Here is a 21864-nt window from a genome sequence, read left to right as displayed (position 1 = left end):
CATCCCTCTATGGTAAGCAATAGTTTTTGCTCTCCATCCAATCCTCAACCCAAGCTCCAAAAAGAAAACCTTGAAACTTTAAGCAGAAGAACTTATATTGCTTGCCTACATCTCTAGTCAAAATTCCAACATGAAATCTGGAGATCAAACTTCTCGGGGGAAGAGAAACATCAAGTGCTGGGCAATTGTAGTAGCCGGTGTCATAGCAAAGACCATAATCATTTTGCTCTTCGTGCTGATAGTAATGCGTATCCGAAATCCTAAAGTTCGTTTGGGAGGGGTCACGGTAGAAAATCTCAGAGCCAGTTCCTCATCTTCCTCACCTTCTTTTAGCACGAAACTTAATGCTCAAGTTTCCGTCAAGAACACGAATTTCGGTCACTTCAAATTTAAGAACAGCACTCTCACGATTTCTTACAATGGTAGTCCTGTTGGTAAGGCTACTATCGTTGAGGGTCTTGCCAGGGCTCGATCAACCAAGAAGTTTAATGTGACGATATTGGTTAGTTCCAACAATAAGATATCAAGAAATTCAGACCAGCTTAGTTCTGATATTGAGTCTGGGACCATAAATTTGAGCAGCCATGCCAAGCTGGAAGGAAAGATACATCTATTCAAGATATTCAAGAAGAAGAAATCAGCAGAAATGAATTGCACTATGGACGTTAACACCTCGTTGAAACAAATCCAGAAGCTGACGTGCAAATGAGATGCATTAATCAAACTTTATTTTAATTTGTCTACTTGTGTTGAATTTTCTGATCAAATGGCTTTGAAATGTTGATTTGTTAGTGGAGCTACATTGTAAGATATAAAGAACTTGCTCACTGTTTTGCACATTCTTCAATTTGTAGTTGGTATGGTTGGATGACTTAATTGTTGGGTTGCAATTTGTTGCATTCTTTGCTTCAAGATGAGTCTTTCTGTGGTTCTTCAAGAATCACAATGAGTACATTTCAAGCTGTGGGCTGGCAGCAGCCATAGTTTGGATCAAATGATTCCTGTCCTGTGCTTTGCTTCCTACTTCAGTTCTATATGTATGACATGTAGGCCTTTTGTCTAGTTTTCCAGACCCACTTGCAATCAAGTCATTTTATTTAGCACTTTTACTTCAAATAAAAGACAAGAAACATGTTTCACCTTCGCATACACAGTACACAACTTCCTGCCTTGTTGATTTATAGACATATTGTTGGCTGTTGCTTTCTCTAAAGTCTCTCTCGAAAGATGAACTCTCGGGCGAGATATTGTAAAATGCATGGGGTAACAAACGAAACTGGACCGGAGGTGGAGATTAGCATAGGAGGCGCAGGGATGCGGTAGATGGAGATCAACACTAAGAATAGTTTTTGTGGACAACTTGAGCCCTAGGATGTCATGGAGAACATAGACGGAAGCTTTTGATGAATATGGGAAGGTCGTGGATGTGTTCATCCCTAGGACTAACAAAAACAGGGTGTCGAATTATGCTTTCCTGAGGTACAAGGAAGAAGCGAAATTGCAGAGTGCAGTCAGCCTGGGAAATAACCGAAGGGTCGATGGTAGCATCAACCCAGTCAAAAGCTGCGTTTGAATGGAACAAAGAATCGCAAATGAAGCAGATATGTATGTTAGAAGGGATATGATCAGAGGGGCGGAGGGACAGAAGAATGTATTGGGAGACCCTTGTCGGCAGCGAGCCAAAGCATAACCAAGGAAATCAGGAAACTAATTACAGAGGAAGGGTGGACGAGCAAAGCAAGACAAAAACAAACTGGCTATGGCGAAGAACGAGCAACAACGAAGTTCACAATCAGGATACCAAGTTTATTAGAATATAATTAAAGTTAATATAAATATATCATCTAAACATAGGCAGCCACCTTAGTGAAGAAAACCATTAAGAAAGTATTTCACAACAATACTTTTGCATAGGATTTGGGGATTTTTAGGAGTTACATGAAGAACTGAACTGATTTATGGAAGTTTTGCTATTTGAGTGATATATGGTTGGAAAGCTATATGAGTTTATTTTTTAATGAACCAAAAGGGGGTGGATTTTGAATTTCCTACGTAAAGATATGATTTTTTTCTTTGTAAAGACAGTTCAAACTTTTTGACAGCAACACCAAGAGCAATTTCGAAAATTTTTTGCACTCTTCCTACAGTGAACTAAGTGTTGAGATTTGTATGGATATAGAGTTTATTAAGTCTAGTTTTTAACACATTAAACAAATCTTGATTTCGAGTTTCGTAGCTTCAAATATAATTATTTTAGTGAATGGTGTGCAAGTTGTCTAAATTTATGATTTAGGAGAGTTTGAATTATTTTATATAGTTTAAATGATAAATAGATTTTAGAGAGTTACATTGTTTTTAATATGTTTAAATGATTGTTATTACTCTTTTGATTATTTTGGGAGGAAGCAAATTTTTAGAACGAAGGAAAGTAAGTATATCTTCGCACACATTGCTTTATTCAAAACTATGGTATATGTAACTTTCTTGAAAGAATCAAACGTTTTATTTCATTATTTTCAATATGTGAAAATAGGATTGAGCATATGATTATTTTCTGTTTTTGGTTTATTCATATGATAAACATGATTTATGAATCTTGTAGTTTATTCATATGATGAAAATTTTATTTACGAGTAATTTGGTTTATTCATATGATGAATATTGATTTATGAATGTTTTGGTGTATTTATATGATGAGTATCAATTTATAAGTGAAATGAAACTTTTGATCTTCTATAAAGAATGTTTTGAGAGCTACGAAATGATTCTTGAGAAGTGAGAAAGTTGATACTAGAACTAGTTTTATGGCTCTACTAATGAGTTATAATAGTTAGCATACGACCTCGATAATGAGATGTAATAGTTTGTAACAATTATGAGAATATGATTTGTCCATACGGTTCTTGTCACGAGATATCATAGTGACTGTAGCTAAAATGATGAAACTAAGAATTATGAGAGCTAAGAGAAGAGTTCGAGTAGTCTATTTTAGTGTCAATACATTATTAGCTACCTTGAGACTTTACTATATGTAATTGATATTTCAGTTTTTAATTGTTTAATTATTTAGAGAATTATTTGGAGAATTCGAACCTTACTTTTTAAGTAGGAGAATCAAACACCAATCAGTAAACCAAATATTTGGGTGTGAAAACTTTATAATTGGATTGTAATACATAGACAAAAATGTAAGTATGAAATTATTAGCATGACATCATTTGAGGATTTACATATGAATGAAAGATAGAAAGGCTTCGTATTATTTTGGAATTTAGTCTCAAGATAACATGATCGTTTCATGTCTCGATTATAGGATATGACAATTATATTAGAACATGCGGCATTATTAGATACTAACCCTTCAACATCATTTTAATAATCTTCTTATGCTTCAATACAAATTACTCTTCCCTTAATTAAGAAGAGAAGCTCACATTTTTCGCTTTATTGAAAACTAAGCTCACATTTTTTGCTTTATTGAAAACTAAGTGCCACACTCATTTTTTACTTTTTACTTTTTTGGGCTTGTAGATTATCACGGCTTAGTTCTCTATAACAACACCACTTTTTAGATTGATTAATAAAACTTGTACTAATTAATGATTATAATTATTAAATATTTACAGCAAAGTTCTAGGACGGAGGATATGATTAATTAATTTATTTTTTTGTTTGAAAAAATGATTGGTTTGAATTTCCAAAATGATCAAAAACGAATCAATCTATTGCTGTTGATCATGTAAGCTGATGAGCTAAACAACCAAAAGGGTAAAAAAACCTACTTATCATTTAAACAAATACATATAAACATACAGAAGATAAAGAACAAATACACATACAACTCAAAATGTAAGTCACCACAGTATAAGAGTATAGTAGCTAAAGCTCTAACCACATTTTATGTCCCGCACCAATTTTTGTGCCAAATTAACTGTCATAGTGCAGTTCATTTCCACAGATTTCTTCTTCTTGATCACCTTCATCAGATGCACCTTACCGTTCAATATGGACTGGCTAGTCAGTGTCAAGAACCCTGAGTTAAGATCACTGCCCAAGTCCGAGTCATTGGCTACGCCGTTGGAATTCAAGTCCATGGTCACATTCATCTTTTTTGTTGATCTGGCTCTGGCTCTGGCCCTGCCCTTGGTAACAAGGGCCTCCCCGACTTGTGACCCCTTGTAAGCAAAAGTAACGGTGCTGTTTTCAAATTTGTAGTGACCAAAATTTGTGTTCTTCACGGTTACTTGAGCAATAAATTTCATGTTGAAGGACGGGGAGGAGTTGTTGAAGGTGAGGTCGTCAACCAATACAGAGCGAATCCGGAATTTTGGGTTCTTGATACGCATCACCGTGAGTGCAAAGACTAGAATGATTGCAGTTTGGAAGATGACAAAAGCAGCAACATAAGCCAAGCATTTCATGCGTTTCTTCCGCTTGAGCTCTTTGGACTGCTCCATGGGAAACGCTACATCACTTTCGGCCATAATATTTGCTCTCCACCAAGAAAATTTCTTTTAAAATTGAACAGCAGTCGGTAAGCTGATAGCCTGCTGGAACCTTTCGAAGAATAGGAAAGATATGGTGGTGGAGAAGTGAAAGTAGGCTCTCTCTCTGTCCATATATAGCTTATATGTGCTGGTAGATGAAAAAGATCACCTTCCTTGAAAGAGTCTTGAATCTTGATAAACTTGGCAGGAATTGTCAAGTGACATCGATGGTCTAAAACGCGCCTGAGAGCTTTGATTTTTGACATTCGGGGCCTAACTCGGACTTGGGTTTCAACAGTTTGATTGTGAGATACTGAGTGTGGGGTTGAGTAAGCAGAAGCTTCTGTTGTGCCCATCACAAGTGGTTGGAAAGGACAATTGCTCGTATATCAGACAGAAGGTTGTTTCAGCAACGGTAGGATTAAGTTTAGCTATCCCAAAGTTTTTCCTAGGTCTTACCCAAGCAAATTCTAGATGAAAAAATGATCCAAGTTTGCTCAAAGCGCGTTCAAGTGGCACATCTCATCTCATCCCATCCCATCCCATCCTTGCTTATTTTCCACACGGTCCCTTTTAATTTGGGACACCAAATTTACTACTTGCCTTGCGTTGCCTTGACCTCTACTTATATATTTTCTCCAACAATGAATCTTCAAGGAAGTTGTTACACGAGTATGATATGGCAGCATCTTGTTGCATCCAATGCTTAAATGCAGACCAAATGGTCTCAAAAATAGTGTTTCCTTAACTTATTTTCGCACCTTTTGGTTTTTTTCTGGATGAATTACCCTTACTATATTTGATGTAAGTTACCTTTAATTTTTCAACCAATTGTCTTGCTTAGGTGGTGGCAAAAGCTTATTAAACCTATTTTTCACATCCCACTTGTGAATTTATCCTGATAACTATTACTCCCTCTGTTTCAAATTTAATATTCATCTTATTGTTTTATATTGACTATTTTAGATAGAGGAAGGAGATACAGGAGATAGTAAAGTTAAAGAATTTGATCTTTTGGCAAACAATTCTACAATACATATTGCCCCATTGGATTTCTCACTTTAAGAACCTACTTGAATTCATCTTACGTTGATGATATGAATATTGTTGAAAAACTAGTGTATTTTATAAGGTTCAAACATCTCATATTACTAAAGTGCATAAAGGTGTAAGTATTTTAAATAAGCAAGCACAAAATAGGCTTGTTGCAAAGGAAAAAACAAAGTGGGCTCGTGCACATGCGAGATTGGGTTAAGTCTTGAAAAAATTCAAATTCCTCCCTGCATGTGGATTAGGCCTAAGTGAAATTTTTATACTTATTTGACCAAGTACTCTACCGTGCTACCTCACTCATAACACACCACTCACAACTACCTCATTTACAACACACCAAAGTCTCATTCTCTTTACCATGTTATAACGTATACCTGACTAAGTATACATGCTAACCAACATATACTTGACTAAGTATACATGCTACATGCTGATGACTCTTCTGATTTTGCTACAACATGTACCTGACTAAATATACATGCTAACCAAGTTTTCAAGTACTCTACCATGCTACCTCACTTACAACACAAGTACTCTACCATGCTACCTCACTCACAACTACACCACTCACAACTACCTCACTCACAACACACCAAAACCTTCTTCCCTCTACCATGCTGATGACGCTCTTGATTTCGCTACAACGTATACCTGACTAAATATATATGCTAATCAAGTTTTTCTCACTAAGTATACATGCTGACTAAATTTCTCTCAACTCCCTTGCTGATGACTCTTTTGATTTTTCTACAACGTATACCTGACTAAGAATACATGCTGGCCAAGTTTCTCTCACTAAGTATACATGCTACAACAAATACCTGACTAAGTTTACATGTTGACCAAGTTTCTCTCACTAAGTATACAAGTTGACCAAGTTTCTCTCAACTCCCTGATTTGATGCAACATTCACCTTATTTGGTGCAATACACTTCATTCCCTGTCTATAAATACATCCTCTCTACCTCACTCACAACACACCAAAACCTCATTCCCTACCTATAAATATAGCCTCCCTACCTTACTCACAATACACCAAAGCCTCTCATTTTCTCTGCTTATTTTCCACTTCCTTTCTTTTCTAGCTGGGTTCTTTCTTTTTGTTGTTCTTGTCATCCCTTACTAGTTTGTGTAAATTATAAAGAATGGTCTATTAAATCTTGAAGAATAATCGTTACAGTTTTTTTGCATTGAGTTTTATATTCTCCTACAATGAATATTCAAGGAAGCTGTTACACGATTATGATATGGCAGCATCTTGTTGCATCCAATGCTTAAATTCAGACCAAATGATATCAAAAATAGTGTTTCCTTAACTTATTTTCGCACCTTTTTGTTTTTTTTAGATGAATTACACTTACTATATTAGATGTGAGTGTAAGTTACCCTTTAATTTTTCAACCAATTGTCTTGCGTAGGTGGTGGCAAAAGCTTACTAAACCTATCATTCACACCCCACTTGTGAATTTGTCCTGATAATTATTAGTCTGTTTCAAATTTAATATTCATCTTATTATTTTATATTGATTATTTTAGATTAAGGAGACAAAGGAGAGAGTAAAGTTAAAGAATTTGATCTTTTGGCTAACAATACTGCAGTACATATTGCCCCATTGGATTTCTAAATTTAGGAACCTACTTGAACTCGTCTTACATTGATCATATGAATATTGCATGACTCGCTTCAAATCCTTGCGAGTTTTGATTAATACATAGGATTTCCACTGTATAAGGGATATATGTGATGGCGTTGAATTACATTTTCAAGGACATTTTGAGAAACTCAAGGCACTGAGGCTTAATGAATTGAATGGACTGAATAGGTTACTCAACGTCAGGGGCAAACCCGTTGTCCTATCAAAATTTTGTTGCTTGGGATAAATGTTAGAATCCCACCATATGTATAGGTTTTGTCATGGGTGATTAACTTGTCTAATTACACAATATTTCTGGCAAACTTCATGTGCTTCATGATACTCAACCAAAATAAGAAAGCAACAAACTCTAAGATGGTGATAAACTTACAGGAACCACTCATAGCCAGTTCCAGCATAAAAAATCAGGATATCTGCGAATTGTTCATTATATAGAATCAATGTTTGAGCATTCACGAATAACAAAATTGTGTTCATTCTGAGTGGCCCTTATTTAATGTGTGTATCCCATTGTTCAGGAGCATGCAGTATTTCCTATACATGCTTATGCAACAGATAGGTTTTTCCTCTGTCCATATCTTCCTATTCTGAATTTAGGTAAACTTCGTCTCCCACATTAAGCCATGAATTTGTATCCAGCACAGCCTTATCACCAGAGTCATACCTCAGCAATATCCCGAATAAAATCTTCCCCTAAATCCATAAAATTTATTATCACTTGCATAGCAGTTTGGAAACCAGAAAGCAACAGATATCAATTTAAATTCTAACCTTCACTCTCCTGTATGATGCTAGAGTTGCCAAAGGTTCATTTGTCTTTTTCACTTGCCCCATTTGATGATAAAAATTGATCATCTGGCAGCGGTTGCAACCACCTAAAGACTGATGAAGAAATAGTTACTAAGAAAGACAGTCCATCTTTATACAGCATTAAGAATATCATATAAAGCTTATATTTATTGGCTTTTTGTAAGTCACACATATTCCTCCAAAGTAGTAAAACTAATTAGGGCTAGCAGCTTCGTCCTTCACAAAATCAAATTCCAATTTACTAGCTCTTGTTATTTTGCTGTCCCCATCCCCCAGACCCAAATATACAACTCTATTATACAGTTTGGAGGGTATAGCTTAAATAGAAATTACAAGGTATTGCTAAAATTGTAAAGAGCAAGCAGCAATGACTTAAAGGGCTGTAAAAAAAAAGAGTGAGCAAGCTAAGCAAGCAATGTCATTTGAGTAAGCCAAAACTCTTTATTTGCCACTCCAGATGTATAGGAACGCAGACATAATACCATAAAGGTCCACAGAACTTACAGTAAAATATGCGTTCCCAATTTTAAGATTTCTCCATCCATCTTCAGCATATGGTTCACCTCCAGATATGACAAGATTAGGCCGAAATCTCATTGGGTTGACATAAGGTGCGGCTACACCAGAGCGTTTTTGAGTATCTGGTAGCACATAATTAGTTTGTAGATGTAACATATCACTTTAAAGAACTTGAAAAGAAATTTTTATCTTATAAAACTGACAGAAAAGTCATTTGAAAGACAAATATCCATCAACTAATATGGCACAAGCTAATGGTTGTTGATATAGGAAATTTCAGAGTACAAATAATCTGTATGCTAACTCAGTATGTCTTAAGCTCTGTAATCTGTAGAATTTTAAGTTGAACCAGCATAAAAGTCAAAATACTTAAAGTAGTGGAATGATTCTGATGCACAGTAAATTACCACCACAAGCAAGGTATAACCTACAATTTTGTAGCAAATCTGATTCCATAGAATGCAAGAATATGCCAAGAATTGGATATTTCATCACTTGGTTTTAAACATTCAGGAACAGTTTGACGTTCACTAAAACCATGATGAGTCTACATTGAATGCAAATTTCAGATTCTTGCATGACGGTAAAAGAGTTCACCAAAGATCATACTTGAGCATAGTCTGTTGTTCAGGTCAGATACACTTTCCTCAGAAATCAATAAGAACTGAGCTTCATTTGAAAAATTCACCCTGCTGTCCACATTTCTGCACATGCCCATACTTCTATTCTTGCTCAAAGAGAAGCAATACTGGGAATGGCAACATCGCACTAAAGTGCAAGGTTGACCAACAGCATTACTAAACCATTCGTTGATTTCATTTCCATAACATTGGACTTCATATCTGATAATCAAGAAATAACCATTATGTTGCAAGCTTCGAAACAACAGAAACAGATATGGTCAGAACATTAGATCTATTACATTGGGATAAAAATACAAAAGAAAAAGAAGTATACAAACATTTCTATAGTGGATTAAGAATTTTGCACTCCAACATTGTATTTTTGCAATACCAAACCTTTTCTTGAGCATGTCAAAGTGTCATGCATTTATACATGTTAACATATTGTTGTTCATACCAGAAAATGTCTCCATGCGTGGTGGTCTTCTATTCCAGTAAATAGAGTCACCACACTCTCATTTTCGCTGAATAACAGTCTCTCACAATTGTTAGGAAACGACAGAAAACCAACAAAAAACTAGTTGAACTCTGAAATTCTAATTCATTTCAGCTCATTCAATATAGTTCGCAATTTTATATTGCATATTGTTCCGTAAGCTACCTCATGATCTTTCAGCAATTTTCTGCCTTCAACATTTTTACAGTAAGCACTATAGCCTGTTTTTAATACTCAATGGCTAGGTCAAACCAAGCTTCAGCAATTTCAGAATCTTCCATTTGGATGGCCTGTTCATCCCAGTCAGAAAAGCCAGTCCAGTTTCTTCCATTAATCTTGTACTTGAGAGTTTCTACCTCATACACTTCACATTCAATTCTTTTCTTTTCCCACATTTGACCATACCATGTAGTAATTTAATGAGACTTCTCCATCCAACCATAAGGATGACTTATGTCAGACTCAATCAGCACTACCTTTTAGTCCCAGATTTCTTCTACCAAATACTTGTTTACTTCTAGTCAAAACAATTTCAGTTTCTCATATTCTAGCGTAGGGGTGGCAAAATAAACTTGAACCCTAAAACCCGCCTGAAAAATCCGAACCCAACCAGACTTGAACTGATTAAAAAGCAAAGACCAGAACCCTAAAAACCTAAACCAGAAAGAATTTAAACCTGAAATAGATTGGACCTGAAAATCATCTTGAAGTAGTTACATCTTACATAAAATCTAAAATGGCTGAGAACTAGCCTGAACCCGAAACGACCCAAATCCAAAAGGGTCTGACCCTGAGATGACTTGAACCTGGACCCGCCAGCTTGCCACCTCTACTCTAGCCACTTCTAAATATGTAGGACTATAGAAATGTTTCTATATGCAAAACTTAACTGTACTATTCATGTAGACTACGAATCTTTGGAAAGAAATGCATCGAATTTAAAATATGAGTTCAACAATAAACATGCATCATAAAACATCATTAACCTGTTTATTCCCTTCATACTATTGCAAGTAAAATTTAGCAAAATTGATGCATACGTATATGGGAATTTTCAGAAGTTATACCTACCCACCATTTTCTATAAATATATAACCATATACTTTAACAGGAAAAAATTAACTGCAAAAGCTTTTGGACTTTGAAAAATAAATACATATCACATTCCAACATATTAAATAACTTACCTTAATAATAACTAACAAATATGCAGTTTCATAATATCATATCACACCTTTGATTATGCATATATAATTCTTCTTTTCCATGAAGATATGAATTAGAGTCTAGTTTGATCTGCAATTTCCCTTTGCAACGGGGTGACTCTACAGACAACATCAGCTGATTAAGGTTAATGAAGGTATTAATGAGGGACATTTCAGGAGCCTACAAAACAAAATAGGATAAATTAACATTTGATCTTAAAAATAAATAAAGAAAAGAATTCTTGTCCAGAAACAGATATTACCATACTTTTAGTTTTTGGAAGAAAACAGCTAAACAATCTAACATTCATTCATTGAGTAGATAATATATATTGTCAACCCAATGTTATAGAACAAAAAGTCTATGAATGGCTTATGTTGTATACCAGCTAGCAGTAGGCTAATCATCTTCATTTAGTTGCCCACACAGTAACAAAATCTTCATTAAATGGAATTTCATTCATCACCACAGTCCATGTCAACCAACTAAGTGAAGCAATCAATGTATATGTATCTAGCACCTATTTGTCCTTAAAAAGGGAGAGAGTTTAAGGGCGAAGCAAAAAAGATTTGCAAAGAAAACTGTTAAATAAATGTGGCAATGAAAGATATTTTTTCCCAAAGAGATTGGCCCAAAGAGACTGTTAAATAAATGAATTTCTTCTTCCTCCATTTCAGTCTGGTAGATTACTTAATAACTTTGTTCTGATGCATATAAAATTTGGAAGCCAATCCTTCCTAGTTCTTACAGTTTCCTCCCAACAAAATGATGGAAACCTTCATCCCTTTCTTTCAGACCTTCCTTCAATTCTAATCTCTCCAGTTATACTTTGTATTGACTAGTGACATGCATATCCCTAAGGAGTGACTTTAATGGAAGTAATACATTTATGTGAGCATAGATTCATGCCATAGCTGTTGGAAGACAAACTGTTTTAACAGCTCAAACCAAGCTGCTCAAGCACAGCTTATTTCAATAGTTTTTAGCAAGTTCATCAAAGAAATAGCACATAGAATTGTTAAGTATTACAAAATACAAACTAATTATCCCTAAGGAGAATATTCTCTGAGCAGGGTGTTAGCACCCTTATTATTCTTCAATAAAATGCACCTAAAATATGAACCAGTACTTAGGATAAAAAACAAAAAATTAAGAAAACAACAGCATGCACAGGCACACAACTCTTCTAAGCAGAGAAACTATTCACCTTCTTTTGTGTAAGAATTTCGCCAGTCAAGCTTTTAAGAAGCCATTCTCGATCATATTGCAGACCTGCATTGATGGGTAAATAAATGAACAGACATTTTAGATCTATATCATAGACAGAGAGCGAGATCAGCAAGCAAAGATCTTCTGTGCATGCATGCACAAAAAGGAACAATGAGAGATTCAACTTCTAGACCTAAAACAGAAAAGCTTTTTTTTTTTAATTCTAGATTCAGAGCACAAAAAGGTTGTGTGAGATGTAAGACCTCATACCATGGCAAGTGCATGTAGATTTGGAGTGGCTTCACTTTTAGGTTGGGGTATCATATTTTCAATCATTTGCTTCAGCAACATTTATCTCCTACTTAATCCTATTGCAATTAGCATATGATGTGGGCCTCAACTGAACTAAAATGATACCATATACTATTATCAAAACAATGTAGAAATTTGTGCAAACATTATGATGGTAAGTGATCATAAAGAAATAGTGTTTTTTTCTTTTTGGGCCAATAAAGATATAGTGTTCCTACCATGGGAAATAACACAAATTTTAAAAAGGAGAAACTATAGCGTACAAACATAAAAAATCATCAACTTGACTACAGACAATTCAGGATGAGCTTTAGTTATGAATGGAAAGAAAAGAAACAAATCATGTTAGCTTGACCATGTACTATCGCCATAACCATAAAGATAACAACAGGTTACCTGTACTGCTCAGTGGCCAACTTTCCACACTGAAACCTGCACATGATTTTATTGGATAGATGGTGATGGACTTAAGATAGCAACCAGAACTTGATAGCCGATTTTCTAAACCTGTAATTGAGAGACAATCAATACACTATGCCGCTTATGCAGAAAAGCCAGAAGTAGAATAACTACATAAACTTTATCATTTTGATGATCAGGGGACTTCCACACCACATGATTAGAGTAACATTTGATGCTATTGGCAAATTTACATACAATGATAGGAACAGAAGCCCTTGCCCCACTTTAAAAAAAAAAAAAAAAAAAGAAAAGAGGATGTGATGCACCATGCAAAACTTAAATAAGGATGCACAGCAGACCCCATAAAATGACACTTTAAAAAAGTACAAGCATCACAGTTCCAAATATGAAGATTAAATGATAAATCCACATTGAAAATAAGAAGCCATCTGAGTATCTGATGGAGGAGGAGCATGTGAGGTATTTGGTGTATCTAACATGGGCAAAAGTTTAGAAAATAAAAGATTATTCCAATTTCTTTTACTTGATTTTCTGTAACCTATAAATGTTTTAAGAGAACTCATATAACACTCTTATCAGGAGAATACAGCCAGTGCAGGCTTTGTTTTGAGCATTGAATAGACTTAAGATTGTCCCTACTCTTCCACCACCATTTTGGCTCTTTTCTAGTTATGTCTTCTTTCTCTCTCCTCTCTTTCTTCGTTCTGTTAGCTCTATTCTGTTTAAAACTATATAGATATTTATAATATTTGAAATGAACATAGATTTGTAAATAATGTAATTCTAATAACATTAAATAACATTTGTTAACATTGGAAATAATTTGATAATTGAGCAAAGGAGTGCTTGCAAATCTAACTAATAAGATTGACAAATATAGAACAAAGCAAACATTAAATTAACCTTCACTTGGATATGGAATTGACTTTGTTCTGAGTAGATACCCTTTCTCGAACTCACTTGGCATTGATACAAAGGAACGTTTTATAAAATCAATAAATTTCTGCATAGTGGGGAAAAAAAAGAAAACAGGCAACAATGAATACAATCAAACAGAAAGAATGTCAGTAAGATCCAACAAATATATCCCAACATATTATTATCTACAGAAACCATAAGACGGAAAATCAATAGTCCACACAGAAGCTCAAATAGATTATTATTCCCTTAAAGTTGGAAATTAGTCTTATATTTTGGAAATTAATTTTATATTGTATGCAACATAACAGGTGATCCATGGATATAATAAAAGAAAAAAGGAGGGGATCTCCTATTTTTCTGGAATAAAAAAAGGGTAAAGCTCATAAGATAGCAAAAGAACAACTACCTTAGCATCTTCATAAGTTGACATGTAACCAAAAGATACTCTAACAGCTCCAGTTGGCTTTCCGTTTATTATATCATTGTCATCCCAGCAAATATGCCCAGCCTGGACTCAAAGCAAGGCTTATTTTATTTCTTTTAACTTCCATTAAATCAACAAAGTATATAACTCAATCAATAAGATTTGGCATGGCGATTATGAACCAACCAAGAGAACGGCATACCTTTAGGTTAGAAAGAAGATCCGAGTGGGACAAGCCAAGATATTTTGCACAAGCACCAGGATTGCAAAAGCATCCTGTCTACAACAAAGCACCAGGCAAAGGACAAGAATTATAGTCACCAAACTATTAAGAGGAATGCAGTAACTATTTGTTTAATCTTGCCCTAGATCAACAATCACTAGTTTCCTACAATTTTGTATAAGCAGGCATCAATACATTGATACAGTAGCAGAAAGCTAGAAAGTTGCCTCCTGTTATTACAAAGCATTTTCGAGATATGAACAACATAAAAAGGTATTTGCATACTTTCCATTTCCCAACTACTTTGTCAGGTCTGGAATATTTAATACACACTTGCGAATATTTAAGACCCAAAAAAGAAAAAAAGAGGCACTTTAGCAAGCAAGCAGTAATTCACAGCACAAATCACTATTTTTCTTTATGCAGCAGCTACGCTTGCTCCAGACATTTCTCAAAGTTTACCCGTAACTGAATTCCAGACAAGGATGACAATTTTTCCACCTCCCGATATCCAAACCAAGAACCATCAGGTCTTTTTAGGTTGAATGAGACAATAGAGCCAGAGTCATGACTAGAAACCTGTGCAAGAAAAGTTGCAAAACCTTTAGAAAAGTTAATAACTCAAGATGAAAAAATACTAGCAAAAACGGAAAGCACAGTCAGAGCACCTTACTTAAAGCATCAAGCTTCACACATCTAAACAGACAAGGCTAAGCACTATTAACAAAAAAATGTATTGGAATCCACACACTAAGTAATATGCATTACTCAAGGGAAAAATGGTAATTGTGGACATTGTGCATTTGGCATCTATGCAGCTGGCAAATAGAAATGCCTTATTAAGAAAAATGCATTTTCAAAAAAAACCAAGAACCAAAAAAAAATGTGAACATTCCCATCTTTTTCTTCTTCTTTTTTTTTTTTTATTTACATTTTGAGTTTGTTTGAAGCATTGATAACATGCTACAACTCATGCTTATGTTGGAACATCAAGTTTACATACTGCTTTAAAGTTATGTAACTAACCTTTAGAGAACGATTGCCATAAAGAGTGCAGACACTTGATCCATTTTCGTGTCGCAAAGCTAAGAGCTTCTTCTTCAAAAACATGGCAAGTGACATGGTATGCCTAAAAGAGAAAAAAAACAAAAAGAGAATTGGGGTGGGGGTGGGGAGAACAATATGTTAATAGCAAGCATTTAATATAATTACTTTAACATGCTGTGGAAAAAAAAAACAAAACAGTATTATTACTTAATAACATAATGTACAAACAGAAAAAATATAATATGGCCGAGACACATTTATGTGGTACCCTATCTGAAGGGAACATTAATTTTGTCATACTGATCAGAAAATAAAATTGAAAGCACATTGGTGCATGGTTAACAGACAGACAGCACAGTTATACTCCTGCATATCCTACATGAACGGTAACACAAAGTAAACACGGTAAAGCATGATCTATAAATATTTCGTTATAGGAGCAAACATACCAACTCTAGCATTCTATATTTCATCAGAATCTTAAGTTATTGCAAGAGGAAAGTGTAACAAAGAAAGGACCCTCAAATACTTACAAATAACCAAGTATAAGAGATATAAACCCAACATGCATGAACGAATAGAATAGAAAAATCATGCAATAAGAAAATGAAAACATTCCATCATGTAAACGTTCACAGTGATTAAGGAAAAATGCAAAATACACTTAAAATTCATAACTCTAATAAAAGCTTTCAACTTTTCAGTGTTAAAAAAGCAAATTTGCATACCGGCACACTGCAGATGCAGTAAGGGTACTGAATATTTTAAATCCATGACGTATAGATGCTACGCTTAGAAATGAAATGGTGCCATCCTCAAAATGCTCCTCAACACCTTCTCGTCTTCTGACAAAGTCAATGTCAGCAATTGAAGCAGCAACAGTGCCTGAAAAGTTCAAAGCTAATTTACAAAATTACTACAGCACATGTAACCATCAATAAGACTTCTAGGTACAAACCTCCACTAAAATAGGTCTTCTTCAATAACTTAGCAGCATCTAAAAGCAAAGAAAAGAAAAAAGGATATTAGAAAACCACTTTAAAAAGTTATCGGCTCTTAATTTATTAACTTAATCAGGATTTGTTTAACAGATTATGAAAAGAAAAAGAAATATAAATCAATGAAATGCTGAAAAATAATGTGCAATGGAAATGAAAAGCTAATGATATCCTTCTTTTTCAGAACTCATCTAAATTTTCCTTTTCTGGACAATTATAGCAAGATCCAATTCGAAAATCAAACTACAATTGTCAAGGGTGATCCATATTTCCATATTTTCAGAAACAGTAAAACCAGCCCTGACTGAATAGCCAACAAATGCATCCTAGTCTTAACCAGTCTAGATCTTTTATGGCACAAAGACTCGTGCTTAAATATCCGTTAAAAAGAAAAAGAGGAAAATCCAGGCTCACAATCAAAGAATTAAAATAGAAAATCAATGGTACTTGATAAAAAAAAGATTCTTTTTTTCATTTTATGAGCCAATTATGCACAGGCACAAAGCCATAATATCTGATAGAAAACTCCTAACACCACCACGAGGGTATAACTTCAGAAACCAGTAATCTTACGGACTCAAGCACTTACCATTCCTAACTATGAGAGCACCAAGTCCAGTTGGATAGCCAAACAACTGAGAAACAATGCAAAGGCAAAACAACATTACATAAGGTTAGTTCCTTCTAATTTTCCCCCTTTCCAAGATAAATAAAGAGCTGGTATTCACCCACTAATGAAGTCCCCATAAGGTCATACATTTACCTTATAAAATGAGATTACAACAAAATCCGCAGGATAAAGTAACAAATCTGGGGGTTGTGTTGCACAGCCCTTTGCAGCATCAATTAAGACCATCCAACCTCCCCTAATTATAAAACATTGATGATTAGAAAATCTATCACACAAAAATTGAAAGAATCAATCCTTAAAGATTAATTTCTAAAAAAATACATTGAAAGAGCATAATTAAAAATAATGACTTCTAGAAACATGAGAATCTTTAAAGATTTGTCTCTGTTAAGCAACAATGGTGCTATAAAGTCTGTGAAATTCATTAGGCTACATACATGCTTTGGAACTGCACAGCATAATATCGGCATGGAATATGAGTGTTTTAGTTATCTCAATAAGTTTTAAATTATATAAATTTCTTAGTGTAGAACTTTTCTACCAGATGGGACAAAATAATTAGGTTTTTTCAATTAAACCAAGCTATTCTGCAACTTTCCCACTCACATGATTAGTAACACAATATGCACCACATAATTTTCAAACTATAATGTTTTACACTTCCTCATGCTTGTAATGCCTTCCATACAAAAAAAAATATATATATGTTAGCATCAGCTTTGGTCCAAGCTCATATGCACCCTAGTTGACCAAGCCAATTTTTAGTAAAATTAACAAAATCTATATAGTCAATTGAGATCTTAACTAAACTAATGTTTAACCAGGAGAAAAAATTAATGGGACAAAATATCTTATCAAAACTTAATTCAATGAGAAACAAAAGTTCAGTTATCTGTTATTATTCAATTAAAAACCAGCCAAAACAGCCGCCTTTGTAAATGTGATTATCAATTTTCCCTCAGATTTTGATTAACCTGAATTGTTTTATTTCATTATAATTTGAAGGTTCCAGATAGGAATTGCATAGATGGTACATTTTTCACATCAGGCTGCTGCTAGTGGTAGAAAGCAGACATATATGTTTTACACAATATACATGGTATGATAAACTACATACTTTGAATATGGAGAGCCTTCCAAAATTTTTTCTGCATTTTGCTTAACAATGTTCACCAAATCAAGGCTAAATCTCAATCCAGAGAAATTGCACTCTGAGGGGAAGGCAAACAAATTAGAGGCATCACCTGCAATAATAGAAAAGGAATGAAGCTAGAGAGTGGTAAGGACACCAGATGGTTTCCTTCTTCTGAGTTCTCACTCCAAGAAAAAAAAATTATTGTAATTATTTCAAAAGCAACATTCCCGTTTTCTTTAGTCATGCATCCTACAAGGATAACTGCTGAAATGTTTTTAAAACTTTTCTCTATTGTTATTTTCATTCATATAATTTATCTGTTAAATTGGCACCATGATATGTTCAATATAGTGAGCAAAAAAATTCCCAACATGTTGTCAACAATAATGACCAAATTGTCATCAAGGGAGCTTGATATAGCAAAAAAAAAAAAAAAAATTCAACACTTAGAATTATAAAGATTAAATATATAAAAGGATAATATTTAAACAGAATGATATCTTGAACTGTGACAATATTTTAGAATTAATTATAGATTAACAAGATGTTTCATGGGAATTGAAGAGTTAAGTTAAAGCCAGTAAATAGATAAGGATAGAATTTTTACAAGGACTACATAGTTTAGTAGGCTGGACAAGTGTAGCAGAGTATGCAAAATAAGAAATAGAAGAAGATAGCAGTAAAGAAATCTTAGAGATGACCTCGATCAGTCTGACATAGATAAATTCTAGGAAAGTCGTATTGGTAAACTAAGGTGAAAGAGAGAGCGAGAAATACCATGCTTACCGAACTCTTACCTCATGAATCCTTCATAAAGTTTGCTTATAAATGCACCAATTAAAGGGTTCTATTAAGGGATTGGGCTTCCCTCCATTACTTTTCTGTCCATTACTTCCCAATACACCAATCACCACCATTTATATGCATAGGACCCACTCATGAATTGTGGAACCCAAATTTATGAATGGTGATTACATGTGTATTGGATATTAATGGATAGAAAAGTAATGGAGGGGAGCCGGATCCCCAACTAAGACTTCCTAACAAATCAATGGTAACTAACTTCCTAATAGCAAAATGGTACTCAAACGACCCATTAAAAAATAAACCAGACTTAAAAAAAGCACCAAGAAAATCAAAATCCTATCACCAACCAGACCTTGACAATGAAAATATGTACACCTGCACACAATATACATGCATCTGGGCAAAAATCCCTAGTCATGAACTTTTATCACTTTAAAGTGCTGAGAGCTGTTTTCAGCTAAATATCTGGTGTAGAATCAACCAATGGAGACCCATATTAATATGAAAAATATTTTTTATTTCATCCTGCATCATTTCCCTTACAAGTATCTTTAGTTTTCAGTTAAAATATTTATTAAACAGTTACCAGTAAGCTCCCCTTCCAAAACTTCAGCTTCATTTCTTCTCTGTACTGGATGCTGTGATATCTTCACTGAAGTCACAGGGCTTCCAGATACTCCACTCTGATCCACATCCTCTTTTATATCTACTGCAAAGGCTGCAGCTCCTTGACTGAGTGCATATCTATAAATTACTAAGGACAAACAAAGTTATAGATTCAAGATTACTAAGAGAAGGAGCAAGGATGCTGATCCGATTCAGCCCTATAGCACACAAATTAAAAAATACTATAACTAAGATACTTGTCGATATAAGATGAATTTAGGAAAAAGAAAATCATAACCTGACTGCACTAGCCGCAATATATACTTGTACACCCGAACAATAAATATGGCCAAAAAAAAGTGGCAGGATACTCTCTAATACCAAGTACACTATTATGATTTTCCATTGTGTACATAAAGCTGCTCTGACAGCTCCATGGAAAGTTCTCCCCTATAAGCTTTAATGCAGCTGTTGCCCCAGAAGTGAATATGCATTTATAATCCTTTGGAGAAGCATTGCAGTAATCAAGGACCTTATATCAAGAAAAATTTAAAAACCAAAAAAGATAATTACTGATACCACAGACAAGAAAAGATAATTTACTTGCAAGCACAAATCAAATTAGAGCACTATTACCAATATCTATAAACTACCCATTTGTGACCTCATATATCATGCAAAACCAGGTTATTTGAAATCTAGGAATTTAAAAATCAAAATTAAGCAAAGAACTAAGAAAAAACAGAAAACAGAGTAAAGTAACTTTCACCAGTCTTGATAGCAAATATAAAGTACCTGTCGGCGAGCTTCAGCTACAATGTCACTAGTGGCTGAACTAGAATCACTTTGGCTATCTATATTCAAATTAAAGAATTCCACTGTAGACCTCATTTTTTAAGCACGGGCGAGACAATACAACATTGACCAAAACCGAGACACAACAACAGTAATCTCCATCTTTCCTGCCAAAGCCACACCCCAACTACCTGAGTTAACTCATTGTAACAATCGAATTAAGCCAACAAAGTATCGGATATTGCTAATGGGCTTGTATTTTTCAAGAATGGGTAAGCCAATACTAACCAGAACAGATCAAAAGAGTTACTACATAGCTTTCATTGCAAAAACAAACAACCAATTACCCAAATTGATCCATTACAACAATCGACACCAAATCAATGCAGTACCGGATATCACTAAAGGGTTTTCACTCACTGCTTTAAGAATCATTAACATACCATATATAAGATATCAGTCAACAAGGAACATACAGAATCATTGAACAAAACATATGGACAGTTTGAATTCATAATTCATCAGATTCAAAGCAAAACAATACTAGTTTTCAAGTAAGAGGATACGGGGATTTCCATAAACACTAGTCGTAAGATCTTTGAAGATTGCTTCCATCTGCGACTCGGAGTAAAGGGTTGCTCCAGCATGGTCCAAATACACGGTATCTACAATACCCAAAGCTCAAATAACTAATCAAAGCATCCAAACCATCAAACGAAAGTTCGAAAATTCATTTATTATCCTTTAAAAGTTCAATTATTTCCTACTTGGTAACAACAAAAGGAAATTCAAATATCAATTACGAAAACCAACCAAAATAAAAACAATCAAAGGACAAAAAAAATAAAGGTTCACCTTCTAACCGCTTGAACTCGGTGGCGCGAATTTGGTCGATGGTTTTTGGGCCGTTGGGATAACCGTAATAGTCACCGAATTCCTTGAGAAACTCTTCCTTGTCTTCCATTTGATGAAGAAAAGAACACTTTTCAATGAATTTTCTGGGAGAGACGGTGATAAATAACAATGTGGACCACCAAAAGACATTGGACAGAGCTGGGGTGGGGTGTCTGAACTGCTTTCTAGCTTGTTCTTAAGGAAGAAAGTCAGACATTTTGATTTGAACATGTTTGAGACACGTGGATCAATAGCTTTTTTTATAATAATTTTTGCATTTTCATTTTCATCACAGAATATATGCATACACACGCGAAGGCATATGTCATATAATACAAGTTATTCTATTTTTTGTTCTCCAATTTATTTAATAATATTGTTTGCTTTATATCTCAAAAAGTTATACTCCATATGCTTTTGATTGTGTAAATTATTATTTGAATATAGAGGTAAAGAATATGTGTCACATTGAATAGAAATAGTCAAATCAGATAAAACATAATTTAATCTGATACATAAAATCTTATATAAAGCATACAAAATGACGTCTTTCCTTTTTTTTATATTATTGATTTTTAGAAAAATTAAGA

General features: G+C 34.4%; 3 protein-coding genes across 4 annotated transcripts; 1 reads left to right on the top strand and 2 right to left on the bottom strand.

Moving 5' to 3' along the window:
• Positions 1–995, top strand: LOC18594560 (late embryogenesis abundant protein At1g64065-like). The gene has a single exon (XM_007022155.3). It carries the CDS (start codon positions 131–133, stop codon positions 707–709), a length of 579 nt encoding a protein of 192 aa, XP_007022217.3. The 5' UTR covers positions 1–130; the 3' UTR covers positions 710–995.
• Positions 996–3769: 2774 nt separating this feature from the next.
• On the bottom strand, positions 3770–4637 carry LOC18594559 (late embryogenesis abundant protein At1g64065-like). The gene has a single exon (XM_018124611.2). It carries the CDS (start codon positions 4482–4484, stop codon positions 3888–3890), a length of 597 nt encoding a protein of 198 aa, XP_017980100.2. The 5' UTR covers positions 4485–4637; the 3' UTR covers positions 3770–3887.
• A 2955-nt stretch (positions 4638–7592) lies between these two features.
• ABA3 (molybdenum cofactor sulfurase (LOS5) (ABA3)) lies at positions 7593–21455 on the bottom strand. Of its 2 annotated transcripts, none has more exons than XM_007022152.3 (22): positions 21236–21455; positions 20947–21045; positions 20381–20439; positions 19957–20117; positions 19566–19723; positions 18155–18281; positions 17170–17272; positions 16996–17041; positions 16367–16405; positions 16137–16293; positions 15388–15490; positions 14824–14940; positions 14341–14418; positions 14121–14222; positions 13697–13796; positions 12767–12877; positions 12057–12121; positions 10878–11029; positions 9134–9366; positions 8510–8646; positions 7967–8077; positions 7593–7888 (listed from the first exon to the last, which is right to left on the bottom strand). In XM_007022152.3, the coding sequence occupies exons 1-22, from the start codon at positions 21342–21344 to the stop codon at positions 7778–7780; spliced, it is 2478 nt and encodes an 825-aa protein (XP_007022214.3). In that variant the 5' UTR covers positions 21345–21455; the 3' UTR covers positions 7593–7777. The 2 variants fall into 2 exon arrangements, with proteins under 2 accessions (XP_007022214.3, XP_088664390.1); XM_088808264.1 differs by having other exon boundaries at positions 18155–18248.
• Positions 21456–21864: the final 409 nt, after the last annotated feature.

The sequence above is a fragment of the Theobroma cacao genome, chromosome 7 (assembly GCF_053813885.1).
Source record: "Theobroma cacao isolate CCN51 chromosome 7, ASM5381388v1, whole genome shotgun sequence".
Lineage (NCBI taxonomy): Eukaryota > Viridiplantae > Streptophyta > Magnoliopsida > Malvales > Malvaceae > Theobroma > Theobroma cacao.
Note: the sequence above shows the minus strand (reverse complement) of the source record. Positions and strands in the feature narration are given on the sequence as shown.